This window comes from Podarcis pityusensis (assembly GCF_964106645.2).
Source record: "Podarcis pityusensis genome assembly, chromosome: 10".
Classification (NCBI taxonomy): domain Eukaryota; kingdom Metazoa; phylum Chordata; class Lepidosauria; order Squamata; family Lacertidae; genus Podarcis; species Podarcis pityusensis.
This window is the reverse complement of record NC_138035.1, coordinates 8065822-8079925: the sequence shown is the minus strand read 5'-3', so window position 1 is coordinate 8079925 and position 14104 is coordinate 8065822. Positions and strand designations below refer to the sequence as shown.

Below are 14104 nucleotides of genomic sequence, written 5' to 3'. Positions count from 1 at the left end.
TGTACTGAAAGCTTTTGGGCACACTTGAGAAATAATTTCCTTCCTGTTTTCTCAACCATATAATTATTATAGGCCCATTTCCATTTATTCTTCTGCAGGTACTGTTACTTCCAGAAAAAGAGAGGACTTATTATTTGACTGTAATTCATTCTCACTTTCTCCTGTGCTTCTTCACTGTGTCAGAGGTGAAATCTACACACATATAAAAAACGTGAAAATGCTTTTTAAAAAAACATTTTGAAAAATATATTGAATTTGCCATAGCTCACTTTTGTCATCTAGTGTCACATTTGTATATTGTACTTTACAACATGTTTAAAATGTTTTATTTGCAGCTGTATAGCTGAGTCCCTAGTCTTAGGTGGGCATAGTTTCAGTTGTTTCAACAAGTTCAGAATTGAAAGGCAAATTGTACAAGAGTGGAGAGCTATGTTGACCTTCAGTGATTTTCCTTTCAAACCACTTGACCTATTGCTCAAAACTATCTGAGCTGACCTTGAAAAGGAAATAGACAAACACTTTTGCTTCCACACATCGGCTATTGGCAAGTCAGAAAGGTGAGAGCCAGGACTGTTCTGACATTCTATTAAAAAATAGTGGGAGAAAATTCTAGCTGTTTGGAATAGCTGAGACCTGCTGCCACTGCTAGTTCCAAAAGTTCAGGATCATACTGAACTTTGGGGAGGGGAAAAATCATTATAGAGGTTTTGAAATAACGAGATTCAATTTGAAAAAACAACAACAACCAGTACAAGAGTCACTTAGGCACTTTGTATGTTGTAACATACAGTCAGTACCATGTAGGCAGCAAAAGCCTTCTGTTGTCTAGTCTTGTGACAAAATAAATATGCTGCCTATGTTCATTTTTTTCTACTCAGAAACTATATTTGTTTTGAAAGTTCGTGCCTAATAATTAAGCTGATAGGGACAGTCTTTAATGGTTTGAAACTAACCCGTATGGTAGCAATGAGATTGCTAGGGAGGAGCAGGCTTGTTTGGGCTCTTAGCATTTGCAATATATTTCCACATGACAAGAGAACGTCTGTATCTGTAAAGGCCCCTAAAATTGTCTGATCAGCCCCACTTGGTCCAGAGTGAAAATCTTTGTGCGTGCTTGAATATAGGGTACAGATTCAGGCTTTCTTTTGTTCTCCCCTTTGTTTCCCCAGGATCTGATTATCTGTTGTACAATATGAACTCTTTGCTGGATATTGAGCCTTCCATTTCACATAATAGGGCTAATAAAACCCTGAAATCATGAGACGGAGTAGGATAAGAATGAATACATAAATTATAATAAGATGCACACAGGTGATGATGGTGGGAGGTCTTTTCAGATCCGATGAGTGCTGACCTCATTAGTCCTTTCGTACAATAGCTAATGAGGATTTTAAAGGACCTCTGGCTTATGCAGTGTGTGATGCTAGTGACAGGTCGTCTGCGTGCAGTTCTGTGATCTGAAAATAACATTCAGTGAATTATAAGGAACAATAAAGTAGTGGCAGCTTTCCAGGATGGAGGCCTTCTGTGTTGTGAAGCCATTTCTTCAATTGCTTTTTTTCTTCTTTTTTTAGGACTCTGTCCACCAGTGATGATGTTGAGGACAGGGAAAATGAGAAGGGTCGCCTGGAAGAAGCATACGAGAAGTGTGATCATGATTTGGATGAGCTGATTGTTCAGCACTACACTGAACTTACTACTGCCATCCGCACCTACCAGAGCATCACGGAGCGCATCACCAACTCGCGCAACAAGATCAAGCAGGTGAAGGGCTGTGTAGTGCAAAAGAGAAAATGCTTCATTTCTGCCAATATGCATTTGGTTTTTCCCACACAGTGCAAGCCTGGATTTAATTTACTTACTTACTTATTTACCTGCTGTTCTGTTTTTACAAGTAACCAGAGTTATATGCACTACACAAATCATGAAGCACTCCATTAATCATAGTGAAATCAACACAATTCCCTTTTCAGTTCAGAGGTGAGTCCCAGTGCTTTGGTCTGCTTGCTTAAATAGGCTTGTAAAGCCCTAGAGATTCACCCACCAGACTGACCAGGCCTACCTTCCTGGGTCTGATATTATAAGTTGTCAGGTGCTGGAAAGTTTAAACCATGGGTAAACAGAAGAATAATTGAGGGCATGCTTGTAAATGTACTCCTGATTCTTCCTTTACATCCCTGGCTTGTGTTTTTATATTGTAAACAGCCCTGTGATCTTCAAATGAAAGGTGGTATATAAATTTAATTAACAGCAGCAACAGCACATTTCCTTTTCAGCCATGGCTTGAACTCATAAGAAACTGCATCTGCAAAGGAAGAATAGCAAGCACACTTAAAAGTAGTCTCCCAATTCTTTTGGTAATGTCATGGTGAATCAGGTGATTGACATGTAGGCAGCTCTGCCCACTTGTCAAGGGAGCCAACAGGAAGAAGCTCAGGATCTGGCCTGCTAGACGGATTCTGTTATCCAGCACTGCAATAAAGCATCAGGTGCTGCTGAACATTGCTTATTGTGGAAAACTGCTGCTTATCTAGGACTAACTGTGCCCAGGCTGGACATCGGCTCTTCCTGGGTAGAAAGGAGTATAAGACTGGTTATTGTCTCAGTGGTGCTTTGCTTGAGTGATAAGATCTTGTGTTTTGATCTTGCTCTTTGTTCCTCGTCCCTTGCCTGTTCTACTGGTTCTGCTCTCTGTTCTTGATCCTGACTCTTGGCTTTTGTGGGTGTGGGCTGCTGGTGGTGGAGAAGCCAGAGAGCAGGAATTTCTTCCACCCACACAAGGAACGTTTTGTCGCAATGTGAAATTTTACACTCAGAAAACCAATCTAAATACAAAACTCAGCTCTAGAGTCAGTTGCAGGTCCAGTCGTTGAATTAAAACCCCAACAACAGCCTTCAGAGAGCAGAAAAGGCTTCTTGAACTTTTTATTTATTTATTTGGCAACAGAAATTAGTTAGGGCCGACTTTCCTTGGGAGAGAATTCCACAAAATAGGTGCTATGATAGGGAAGGCCCTCCTCCTCACCATTGCAAATATTATTTGTGTGCAGAGCCTCTCCAGTGGATAATCACTGAACAAGGAATTTGAACTTCCTCTTTTCTTGCTAGCTGCTTGAAATACTTTGATCGTGTCTGAAGAAATTTTAGCTTGGTTATTGTTTCATAATTCATTTGAATTTAAAGGTTAAGAATTATACTGAAAACATCAACATGGAACCGATCTGCATATCACAGGCATGTGTAAAAACCGGCAGCATTTTCTAAAATAGTACTTCCTATGGACCAGTGAGCGGTGCTTACGTTGGCTTAAGAGTTGTCAGGTGGACTGTGGCTACTCAGTAGTGTGGGAAAGAGTCCACACATATGTTGGAAGTTTCATTATTACCTTTTGTGTCCTGGGTTGAGCTTTGGGATTCATAAGATGGAGGGAACCATACCTTGGTGTGCGAGAACATGTCTTGCATCTTTAAACTTTTGGTTTTATTGCCTAACATTAATTTTAAAGGAGCAGAGTTAGCATTGTTTGGGAAAGATCTCTCATTGAGCTCATTGTTCAGTAGCACCTTAGAGACCAACTAAATTTGTTCTTGGTATAAGCTTTCGTGTGCATGCACACTTCTTCAGATAGACTTCAGATACACTTGTGTGAGTGTGTGTTTAAGGTAAAAAAAGGTAAAGGACCCCTGGACAGTTATGTCCAGTCAAAGGCGACTATGGGGTTGTGGCGCTCATCTCACTTTCAGGCCGAGGGAGCCAGCGTTTGTCCAAAGACAGCTTTCCGGGTCATGTTGCCAGCATGACTAAAGCGCTTCTGGCACAACGGAACACCGTGACAGAAACCAGAGCGCACAGAAATGCTGTTTATCTTCCCAACGCAGTGGGAAGTTGATATGCATGTTTGCCCAAATAGTTTAGGAGGCTTGACTTTTCAGCTTAGGCGCATTATCATCCAGCTCTTTAACAACATGGTGGTGGCTTCTAGAATTGTAGAATTACTTCTTCAGCCTCAATAGGGCTTGTGAATAAAAATGTGACACAACCTTGCTAAATAGTGATGGCAATATTTCTCCAGTCCTTCCTGGAAGCTTAGGGTGTCTGCATTTATATATATTTGCATCGGTTTCTATGAACAAGGAATAGGATTGTGAGATTCTGCATCTGCTTGTGATTCCTGCCGAAAATCAATAAATGTTGCAGAAAGCAGATGGATGGGTATATACAGGTGTGCAGAATGGAGTGAACCCTGTCTGGAAGCATAGGCATGCATGGTGGAGTACGTGAGTAGGTAAAGGCTAGGCTGAGCATATTATGCATAGAATGGAATGTCCTGCTTCCCAGGCAGAGTGGAGGGCTCCTTTCAAACTGGCAGTCTGTGAAGAGAAGGGCATCACTCCTCTGGAGACTGTGAATGGCAACCCTTTTGAACTTTCAAATTCATTTAGTATTTTCAAAGAGGAGTGAGGCTAGCCTGATCCCTTCCAAGGGTGGGAGTTCATTTCAGGGATTTATGTACAAAGCTCAGCTCTCTGTGAAGGCAGAGATCAATTACACGAAATTTGAAATAAACCATAGTCCAGGCTTACTCAATACAATTAAGCTCTGCACAGGTCAAAACCAAATGTATAGGCGTAGTGACCTTGAGATACCACCTTAAAATAACCACAGAGGATGAAGGACCTTTTGGTATTTACTGTTCCTGATTAGATTCAGTCAACATGTATTGAAGGAGCTTTCCTTTAACCTCTTGGGAAGTGACAGTCAGCATACTAGGTCTGATTTCTTTTCCTCCCTCTTTTTTCTTCCTGATTGCCCTGTTAAATTAGCAGTCTTACCGTTTTTGTGTCCCCTGTCTCGCCCTCACAGCTATAAGGTGACAGATTTTATAGACCTGGAGAGACTTCTTCCATCATAATATATACTTGATTCAGACTTGTTTTTTGTCTGCCTTTGTCCTTGGAGCGATTGGTTTGGGATTGAAAACAACTCTAATACAGCTTTTTCTTTCCTTTTGAATTTTCTTAGAATTGTACACTGCTTTATCACCCAAAGGTCATTGAGGCTTTGTGATGGGACGATGAGCTGCTTGTGTGTAAAATCCTAGTCCCTCAGAGTTTGGTCAAGTTTGCAAACCTCTGTCTGTAACGGAGCCCCTTAAACATGGCTCCGTCAGTCGCTGGCAGATTCCGACAGTGGTTGCTTTCGGAATCGCTTCCAACATAAAAGCTCCTTAACGGAAACACGTCTTCTGGACTCTCTGCGTGACAGTTTCCGGCGAGGAGTGGGTGTCCCTACAGGAGGTCCTGAAACCTCCCCACTGTTTTCGCTGGAAGTGTCTCTGAGCCATCCCTCCAGCTCCCTTTCCCTCAGCTCAGCTCCTCTCCCCCTACTGGTTCCCTCTTCAGCTGCTGAGTCTCTCCCAACCTGTGTGAGCCCTTTCACTTCCCTTCCTTCCGATGGCAGTTCCCTGACATCCACCTCCCCTCCAGGGCCCCTTTCATCCCCTCTCGCCCCCTCCTCTACGGGCGGTGAGGAGGCAAAACCCCGGAATGAACTTCCTTCATCTTCCGATGTCCCGAACACTTCTCTCCACCTGTTGCGGTTCCTGGTCTCGAAGTACTCCTCCTCCTCAGAGTCCATCTCCCCTTCCCCTTCCGATTCCGAGAATCCTTCCAACTCCTCCTCCTCATCGGTGGTCCCAAAGTATTCCCTCCGGAACCTCTCCACAGGCTGAGGTTTCCTTGGGAACCTTTGATGGAACGTTTCTATCAATACCTCGTCATTGATATCTTCTGCCATTACCCAAGTGTTTTCTGACTCCGGTTCTCCTTCCCACGCTACCAAATACTCCACCTGATCCCCCTTCCATCTGGCGTCGAGGATTTCTGCCACATGGCTGCTGCATTCCCTTTCTTCTATGACCGGTCCCCGAGTGGCCATCCCTTCTCGTCCCCCCTCATACGGTGACAGTAACGACCTGTGAAATACTGGGTGCAGTTTCATGTGGTTGGGTAACCGGAGCCTGAAAGCCACTGGGTTGACCTGTTGAATGACCTCAAAGGGACCCAATCTCCTGGGTCTTAATTTCTTACAACCTCCTTTGAACGGCAACCCTTGGGTTGACAGCCACACCCTATCTCCCACCCTTATGGTTTCACCTTCCCTTCGGTTCTTGTCTGCCTGCCTCTTGTATTCTTCCTTCGCCCTTTCTAAGTTGAGTTGGAGCTGACGATGGATTGCTTCCATTTCTTCTACAAAATGCTCGGCTGCCGGGACACCCCATCTCTCCCCTTCTCCCCCTGGGAAAGCCCTGGGATGACACCCATAATTAGCCAAGAAGGGGCTCATCCCTGTGGACACATTCTCGGCATTGTTGTAGGCAAATTCCGCCAGCGCCAACTTTTCTACCCAGTCATTCTCTCTGTCATTGACATAACACCTCAGGTATTGCTGGAGGACCCCGTTTGCTCTTTCCGCCTGCCCGTTGGTTTCAGGGTGCCGGGCAGTCGAAAAGTTGACCTCCACCTGCAGTAAGCTCATGAGCTTCCTCCAGAACCTGGAAGTAAATTGTTTTCCTTGGTCTGAGACCACCCTCAATGGCACCCTGTGCAACCTAAAAATGTGTTCTACAAATAACTTCGCTGTCTCTTCCGCCGTGACTGCATGCGAGCAGGCTACAAAGTGGCACATCTTTGTTAGTAGGTCTACCACCACCATGATGGCTGTTTTCCCCTTGGACTTCGGCAGATCAGTCATAAAATCTATCGACACTGCCTCCCAAGGTCGTTCTGGGGTTGGTAAGGGTTCTAATAGCCCCGCCGGTGCCCGCCTCTCCCCTTTGGCTCGCTGGCATTGCTCACACCCTCTTACATACTCCCGTACATCTTCCCTCACCTTAGGCCACCAAAATTCCCTGGTGACCAACCACATGGTTTTGTGTTGTCCAAAATGCCCCGCCGTGGGGCTGTCGTGCAACTGCTTGAGTACCCTCCCCCTTAAGTCTCCTTCAGGGATATACAGTGCCCCTTTGTAATACAAAGCTCCATTTCTTTCCTCGAAACCCCCTGGTTCCTCTCCCTCACCCCTAAGACCTCTGAGCTTATTCTGGGCGTATTCATCATTCTCTGTTTCCTCTACCAGTTCTCTTTGTCCCACCAATGCCGCCCCACACACCCAGCGGTCCTCTGGAATGACATGTCTCTCTTCGGGTGCTCCCTCCCCCTCCAAATATTCAGGTTTGCGTGAGAGAGCGTCCGCCCTAATGTTCTCTGGGCCTGGCACGTAACAAATCTCAAAGTTAAATTTGGAGAACTCCTGGGCCCATCTCACTTGCCGTTGGTTGAGCACTCGTGCCGTCCTCCAATACTCTAGGTTCTTGTGGTCAGTGCACACTTGCACCTTATGTTGTGCGCCAATTAGCAGGTGCCTCCATCTCCGGAACGCCTCATGAATGGCTAGTAGTTCTCGGTCATACACCGTGTAGTTCCTCTCGGATTTGTTCAGCTTTCGCGAAAAAAAGGCACACGGTCTCCACTCTGACTCCTCCTTCCCTGGCTGCAGAAGCACCGCCCCAATCGCTCTGTCTGATGCGTCAGTTTCCACTCTCATCGGTTTTTGTAAATCCACATGCAGGAGTTGTTGTTCCGAGGCGAAGGCCCTTTTTAGTTCCTCAAATGCTCGCTCCGCCTCCTCAGTCCAAACGAACTTCTTCTTACTGCTGAGACAGTCCGTAATGGGCGCCGTCAGGTGGGCAAAGTTTCGGATGAACTTACGATAGAAGTTCCCAAATCCTAGGAACCTCTGCACATCCTTCCTTGTTTTGGGTGTTTTCCATTCCAGCACCGCCTGGACCTTGCCGGGATCCATGGCCAATCCCTTGTCTGACAGGCGATACCCCAGGAATTCCACCTCCTTGGTATGAAACTGACACTTCTCCAGTTTCACCCACAGCTGGTTGGCTTGCAGCCTGCTCAACACTTCTCTGACGTCTCTCACATGCTGCTCCTCATTCTCAGAATACACCAACACGTCGTCTAAGAAGGCCACACAATTCTTGTAAAGCAAAGGCCCCAGGACGTGGTTCATAAACGATTGAAAGCACGCGGAGCCTCCTTGTAGGCCGAAGGGCATAACTAAATATTCAAATGCCCCCAAAGGGGTGAACATGGTGGTTTTCCATTCATCCCCCTTCCTTATTCGTATCAGGTTGTACGCCCCCCTTAGGTCCAGTTTTGTAAAAATCTTTCCCTTCCTGACCCTTGTCAAAATGTCGTCAATCCTGGGCATAGGGAAAGCCACTGGTTCTGACACTGCATTTAAGGCCCTGAAGTCACACACAAGCCTCGGCTTGTTCGTGTTTTTTTTATCCACAAAAAACACTGGGCTGCCCCCCACCGCCCTGGACTCTCTGATGAACCCTCTCTTCAGGTTCTTGTCAATGAACTCTCTTAGCTCCTGCATCTCTCTGTCTGACATGGCGTACAGCTTGCCTACAGGGAGCTGTGCCCCAGGGAGTAAATTGATTTGACAGTCAAAGGGTCTATGCGGGGGTAGTTGGTCAGCTTCCCTTTCGCTGAAGACGTCGCGGAGATCTGCGTATTGTCGTGGTACCTTCACGTTCTCCGTTACTTCAGTCCCTGCTAGGGTGGCTTGGGCCCCTGCCAAACCCTTTCCCTCTTTGCAGTGTTCTAAGCAATGTGCTGAACCAAAAGAAACCACTCTCTGATGCCAGCCCACCAGCGGATCATGTAACGCTAGCCAGCTCATCCCCAATATAATGGGAGCTCCTCCCAAGGTGGCCACATTAAACGCTATCAGTTCGGTGTGCCTTGCCACCTTCATTATCATTGGGACGGTCTGCAAGCTGACTTCTCCTCCCAACAGCTCCCTGCCATCGATCGTGGTCACCTGCAGGGGGTTGCTTAAAGGGATCGTCTGTATCTGGTGTTCAGCTGCAAACTCTTTGCTCATGAAATTGCAGGAGCTGCCTGAGTCCAACAGCGCCTTTATCTTTAGAGGGTGTCCGTTTGGCAGCTCTAGCGCCACTTCTATCACTAGGGCGGGTTTAGGAGGTTCTGGCGTGGGCACTTTCACTGCTCTTTGGCCTGGCTGCTGTGCCCCGACGGTGGCAGCCAGGCGTTGGCTTTTACTTGCTTCGGTATTTCTTCCTCTCTTCCCTCCACAGCTCCTACCATCCCTTGCCATTCCTTCCTCTGGGGGCAGACTCTGGCAAAGTGACCTGGCTGTTGGCAGAGATAGCATTTCCGGGCGCCTTTTCCCTCCTTCTTTCCCCCCTCACTGGGCTTTGAAACTGCGCGCGCGCGCGCTGTTCCGATTTCCATCGGCTCTGCCGGCGGGAAAGTTGGCTCTGGAATGTCTGGAATGCGGAACTCCTTCCAACGTTCCCCCTTCCCTTCCCGCCTCTCCAATGCTCTCGCCTCCTGGCGCGCTCCTATGGTCAGCGCTGATTTGGTCAGCTGGTCCATAGACTCCGCCCTGGGCGCCCGGGAAAGTTCGTCTTTCACAGCCGAAGAAAGCCCTTCTTCAAAGAGCATTTGAATGGGTTCCGCCGATAGATCCCACCCCAATTTATGGATCAACATGGTGAACTCAGTCCAGTACTCACGGACAGATCGGCTCCCCTGTTTGCAAGCCATTAACTGTCTGCGGACCACTCCCTGTTCAATATCGCTGGAAAACATCAGATCCATGGCGCGAAAGAACTTCATCGTGTCCTTTAGGACGTCACTATTCGCTGCCATCAGGGGTCTAACCCAGTCTCTCGCCCCCTTTTCAAGATGCCCAATCACGAAAGCCACTCGTGATTCCTCGTCAGGGAATTCATCAAACTGCAGATTGAGGGCATATTGCATCTCTGTCCGAAAGCCATGATAGTCTTTGGGCTCCCCCCCAAACTTCTGCACCAATCCTGGTACCTTTCTGACGAGCTGGGTGTCTTTCCCCTTTTTGTCTGCATCCTGAGCCCTCCTCTCCTCAAGCCTCGCCGTCTGCAGCGCTAGCTGGACCTCCAACACCCGGTACCTTTCTTCCAGGCTTGGACCCGCTCCAGCTCCTGCTTCTCCGGTTCCGGCTGGGTTGCTCATGATGCCTTCTCCTGCACAAGCTGCTCACGAAGACTGTCGGAATGCTGTGATGGGACGATGAGCTGCTTGTGTGTAAAATCCTAGTCCCTCAGAGTTTGGTCAAGTTTGCAAACCTCTGTCTGTAACGGAGCCCCTTAAACATGGCTCCGTCAGTCGCTGGCAGATTCCGACAGTGGTTGCTTTCGGAATCGCTTCCAACATAAAAGCTCCTTAACGGAAACACGTCTTCTGGACTCTCTGCGTGACAGTTTCCGGCGAGGAGTGGGTGTCCCTACAGGAGGTCCTGAAACCTCCCCACTGTTTTCGCTGGAAGTGTCTCTGAGCCATCCCTCCAGCTCCCTTTCCCTCAGCTCAGCTCCTCTCCCCCTACTGGTTCCCTCTTCAGCTGCTGAGTCTCTCCCAACCTGTGTGAGCCCTTTCACTTCCCTTCCTTCCGATGGCAGTTCCCTGACAGGCTTATTAATCTTTTCTTACATTATTAATTTGCTCATCAGCCTTGAGAGGTAGGTTAGTAGTTGTGTGTATGAGAGAGAGTTTCAAACCATGTCTCTAAGAGCTAACGGTTAATGCTTTGTTCAAAGCATTCTCTAGTCTAGCGTCTAAGTTTTAGAACCAGGGTGGGGGGAAATGATCTGTGAACTGGTTAAATTCAGTGCTTTTTTTCTGAGGGGACGCAGGTGTACACATATCCCTAAACATTTTGTGAATTTAAGTTTGGCATCATTGAGGGGCAGTATTTCAATATGAGTAAGAAAATGAGAGTACCTCTAAACATTTTTTTTAAAGCACTGGTTAAATAGTTCAAAATATTGTCGTACTTTACTTTGCAATTTTTATAACACCTGGCTTTCTTTTGAACAGAACTCAGCATTTTTTGCTTAGGGACATGATCCCTCAGATCACCAAGGGCAACATCTGAGAAAGCTTGTGTTCCTATTCAGAATTTTCTCTTACTAGCAACAAGGATGCAAATCGCACAACACTCATTGGAGGCTGGGCTATTGGGGCATAGCTCTCTCAACGTCAACCAATTAAATAGAAAACATTTCCCCCAAAATCTCACAGCCACAAACTCTTTCCTACTCCACACACGTTTTTATACTACATTTAACTCAGAGAAGCTCTGCAGACATTTTTGTCAAACTATTGGTCTGCACCACTTATATAGTCCTAATCCGAAAGTATAACTGTGACAAAGAGGTCCTTCCCTGGTCAGAAAAAATGATGTGGAATTTGAGTGTTGGGATAGTTAGCTTTCCAGCCCTTGTTGTGAGGGTTCCCTCTCCCTCCTGTTGTTATGAGGGCACTTTCAGCCTCTGTAGGGCTAAGTAGGGCTGTTTGAAGAGCAGCCCTCCCTGCCTTCTGAGCATGCTCAGAGTTATTTCCTTGAAAACCATACCTCCAAACATATCAAAGCACATTCTTTGTCGCTAGCCAGAAGAAGGGTGTGATTGCTATTTTAAGCAGCTTGTTTTTGATTAATATTTGTTAAGAGAACAATGGTGGCTGCTTTTCCTAGTCCACTTGATATCCCTTCACAGTTCCTAGTCCACTTGATATCCTTAACACTTAACAAAAGGTTGGCCCCTACTTCTTTAAGCTTTCTTTCCATAAATGAAGCCACAGTTTGTACACCACTCAAAACATTCCTTGCAGTTGTGGAATTGGCACCTGAGTCTTGATTGGCATCGGCTAAGGTGCAAAAGTTTGAAGCCAGATTAGAAGAGAACATCCTGAGTAGCTCTAAGGTTGATCTCTGGACCTATTTCCCCATTATGTGTTAGTATTGTGTGGGCATTTGGATTTAGCATTCTGTTACGTGTATGGGGCTTGTATGATTGGTGCTATAGTGGCATCCAGGGGTAGGGAACCCGTGGTCCTCTGGATGTTCCTGGATTACAACACCCATCACCCCTGACCATTGGCCATGTTAGGAGGGGTTGGTGGGAGTTGGAATCCAACAACTTCTAGTGGGAGATTACTCACCCTTGCTGTAAAATCCAGTAGCTGGAATCCAAATAACTACTTCAGGAATGTTGAGTGGGATATGTGACTCCCAGTCCCAAGTGCGCTTTAGATAACAGAGTCCTCTAGCTAACAACGATCTGGCTTTGCATGTTCCTGCAGTGTTAAAAGCAGCTGGCCATGTGGGATGGTTCACCTCTTGTGGGTATAAAACTAGTACTGTAGAGTAGTTCTCTGGAAGTAGTGTAGTTCTCTGGATCCTGGCCAATGCACGGAAAAGCTCTGAACTTTTCTTTTTATTGTTGGCCTTTTCCACTGAAAGCAAGCTACATTTTGCAGGCTTTCGTAGCAGCAGCAGTGTGGAGGTGTACGAGATCAGATTCCCTTAAAACACATTTTTGTGCATCGACATGTCTCCATATTTGTGCTTCAACCTGTTTCATTTCCCGCCTACTGATAACAACCCCACTCAGGAGGTGTTGCTTGCTTGTCAGCCACCTGTTAAAGAGGGGAAAATCTGCATTCTATGCAAGACCAGAAGGGGGAGAACTGAAGTTTCTGAGTTAGAAGGAATTGGACATAATCCAACAAAAGTTAGGGAAATCAATTCCATTGCTTTCAGCTGGGCTTAGTACTAATTCTTACTGAGCTATGTACGTTGTGTTGCTGCTACTTAATTAATTTATAACAACTCTGCTTCTGTTCTTAAGCAGCACATACACAACCAACCATCTTTGCTGTTCACTGCTGTTTGTAAGAAAAAGTTTTTGTACCATGTTGGGGATATACCAATGTATAGCTGCTGCTTCCAGAAGTCAATTGTCTGTATCTGTGTTTGGAGAGCAGGAATTTGCAGAGAGATGTCCGGTGTTTACTGTATGTGTGTTTTAAATCCTTCCAATGAAAATTTGCTAAAGCATAAGCAAGAATGTGTCATAAATCTTTCTGTGTAGACTGGCTTTAGGGAGAAGGGTTGAGAGATCTGCATCTAAGGTTGAGAGTTTTAGCATAATGTTTTTTTAACTGTTTCATTCAGGTTTTTGTAATTCAATTATGGCTAGAAGCTTGCAGCCTCAGGCTATAAATTGATGTGTAGTTCATCACTTCTTCATCTCTACTTTTTTCTTATTTTGTTTTCTTTCTCTCCTTCGAAACCTTCCTCTGACCTTATTTTAGAAAGTAACTTTGTTTTTCGAAATGGAAGCCATCTCCATTTTTCTGAAGAACTATCTAGCTAAATTCCTACCCATCATTTCTTTAAACTTCCTTGGTCCTTGGTCTACTGCCTTCTCAGGTCACTGAGCTTCTGTTTTCCTAGACTCCCGCTGCTTCAACTCCCCATTTCATCTGGACTTTGCCTGTTCTGCCTGTCTAGGACTGGAGGAACTTGGATAATGATAACCAAAGGCTGCCCCGTCTCTCTGACGTAAGGGCAACTAAGCCAACCATTGGTTTCACCTTTCTCACCTAATCCATAATCACTGGCAGTTTTTAATCCGTTGCTACCTACCCTGAACCTTCTTGGAATGGCAGGCTATAGATTTGAAAAAAGTATCGTGTGTGTGTGTGTGTTTCCCTGTTAGTCTAGGTTGCAGCATATCGTGGTCTGGAGTGTGGAGGCTGATCCGTAGATAATTCTAATTTGTAGTGGCAAGTCAACCTTGAGGGCCTTCATATACTTTACATGTGGGGCCTGAAAAATCATGTTGTAATGTGGAGTGCTCACGGCTAGCTTGAACTCTTTCCAGGATATTCCATTTCATTCACCCTCCCTCTTGGTTTTCTGTAACGTGAACCACAAACTCAGTCAGTATTCCATGACCAATGGGCATGCTCAGTTACAAGGATGTTTTGGAGGATCTCCCCCCTGCTTGAGAGCCTCCCAATACCTTTTTTACTTTTGCAAACTTTGGGGTCCCCCCAAGCCTGCTCATACCTCCCTCTTGTGCACATGGTGGTTTCTTTAGGGCTATATAAGGGCTGGACCGTAGAACCAAAATCTCTATTAACGTATATGTTAGTACTATGATTTGACATGG

General features: G+C 46.0%; 1 protein-coding gene across 1 annotated transcript in view; it reads left to right on the top strand.

The window, feature by feature from the left end:
- Window positions 1-14104, top strand: part of EXOC4 (exocyst complex component 4) — a 349341-nt gene that overhangs the window by 22622 nt on the left and 312615 nt on the right. Inside the window, exon 2 of the mRNA XM_081022722.1 lies at window positions 1575-1764. Within this exon, the coding sequence (XP_080878848.1) occupies window positions 1575-1764 (190 nt within the window). The remainder of the gene's footprint in view (window positions 1-1574; window positions 1765-14104) is intronic.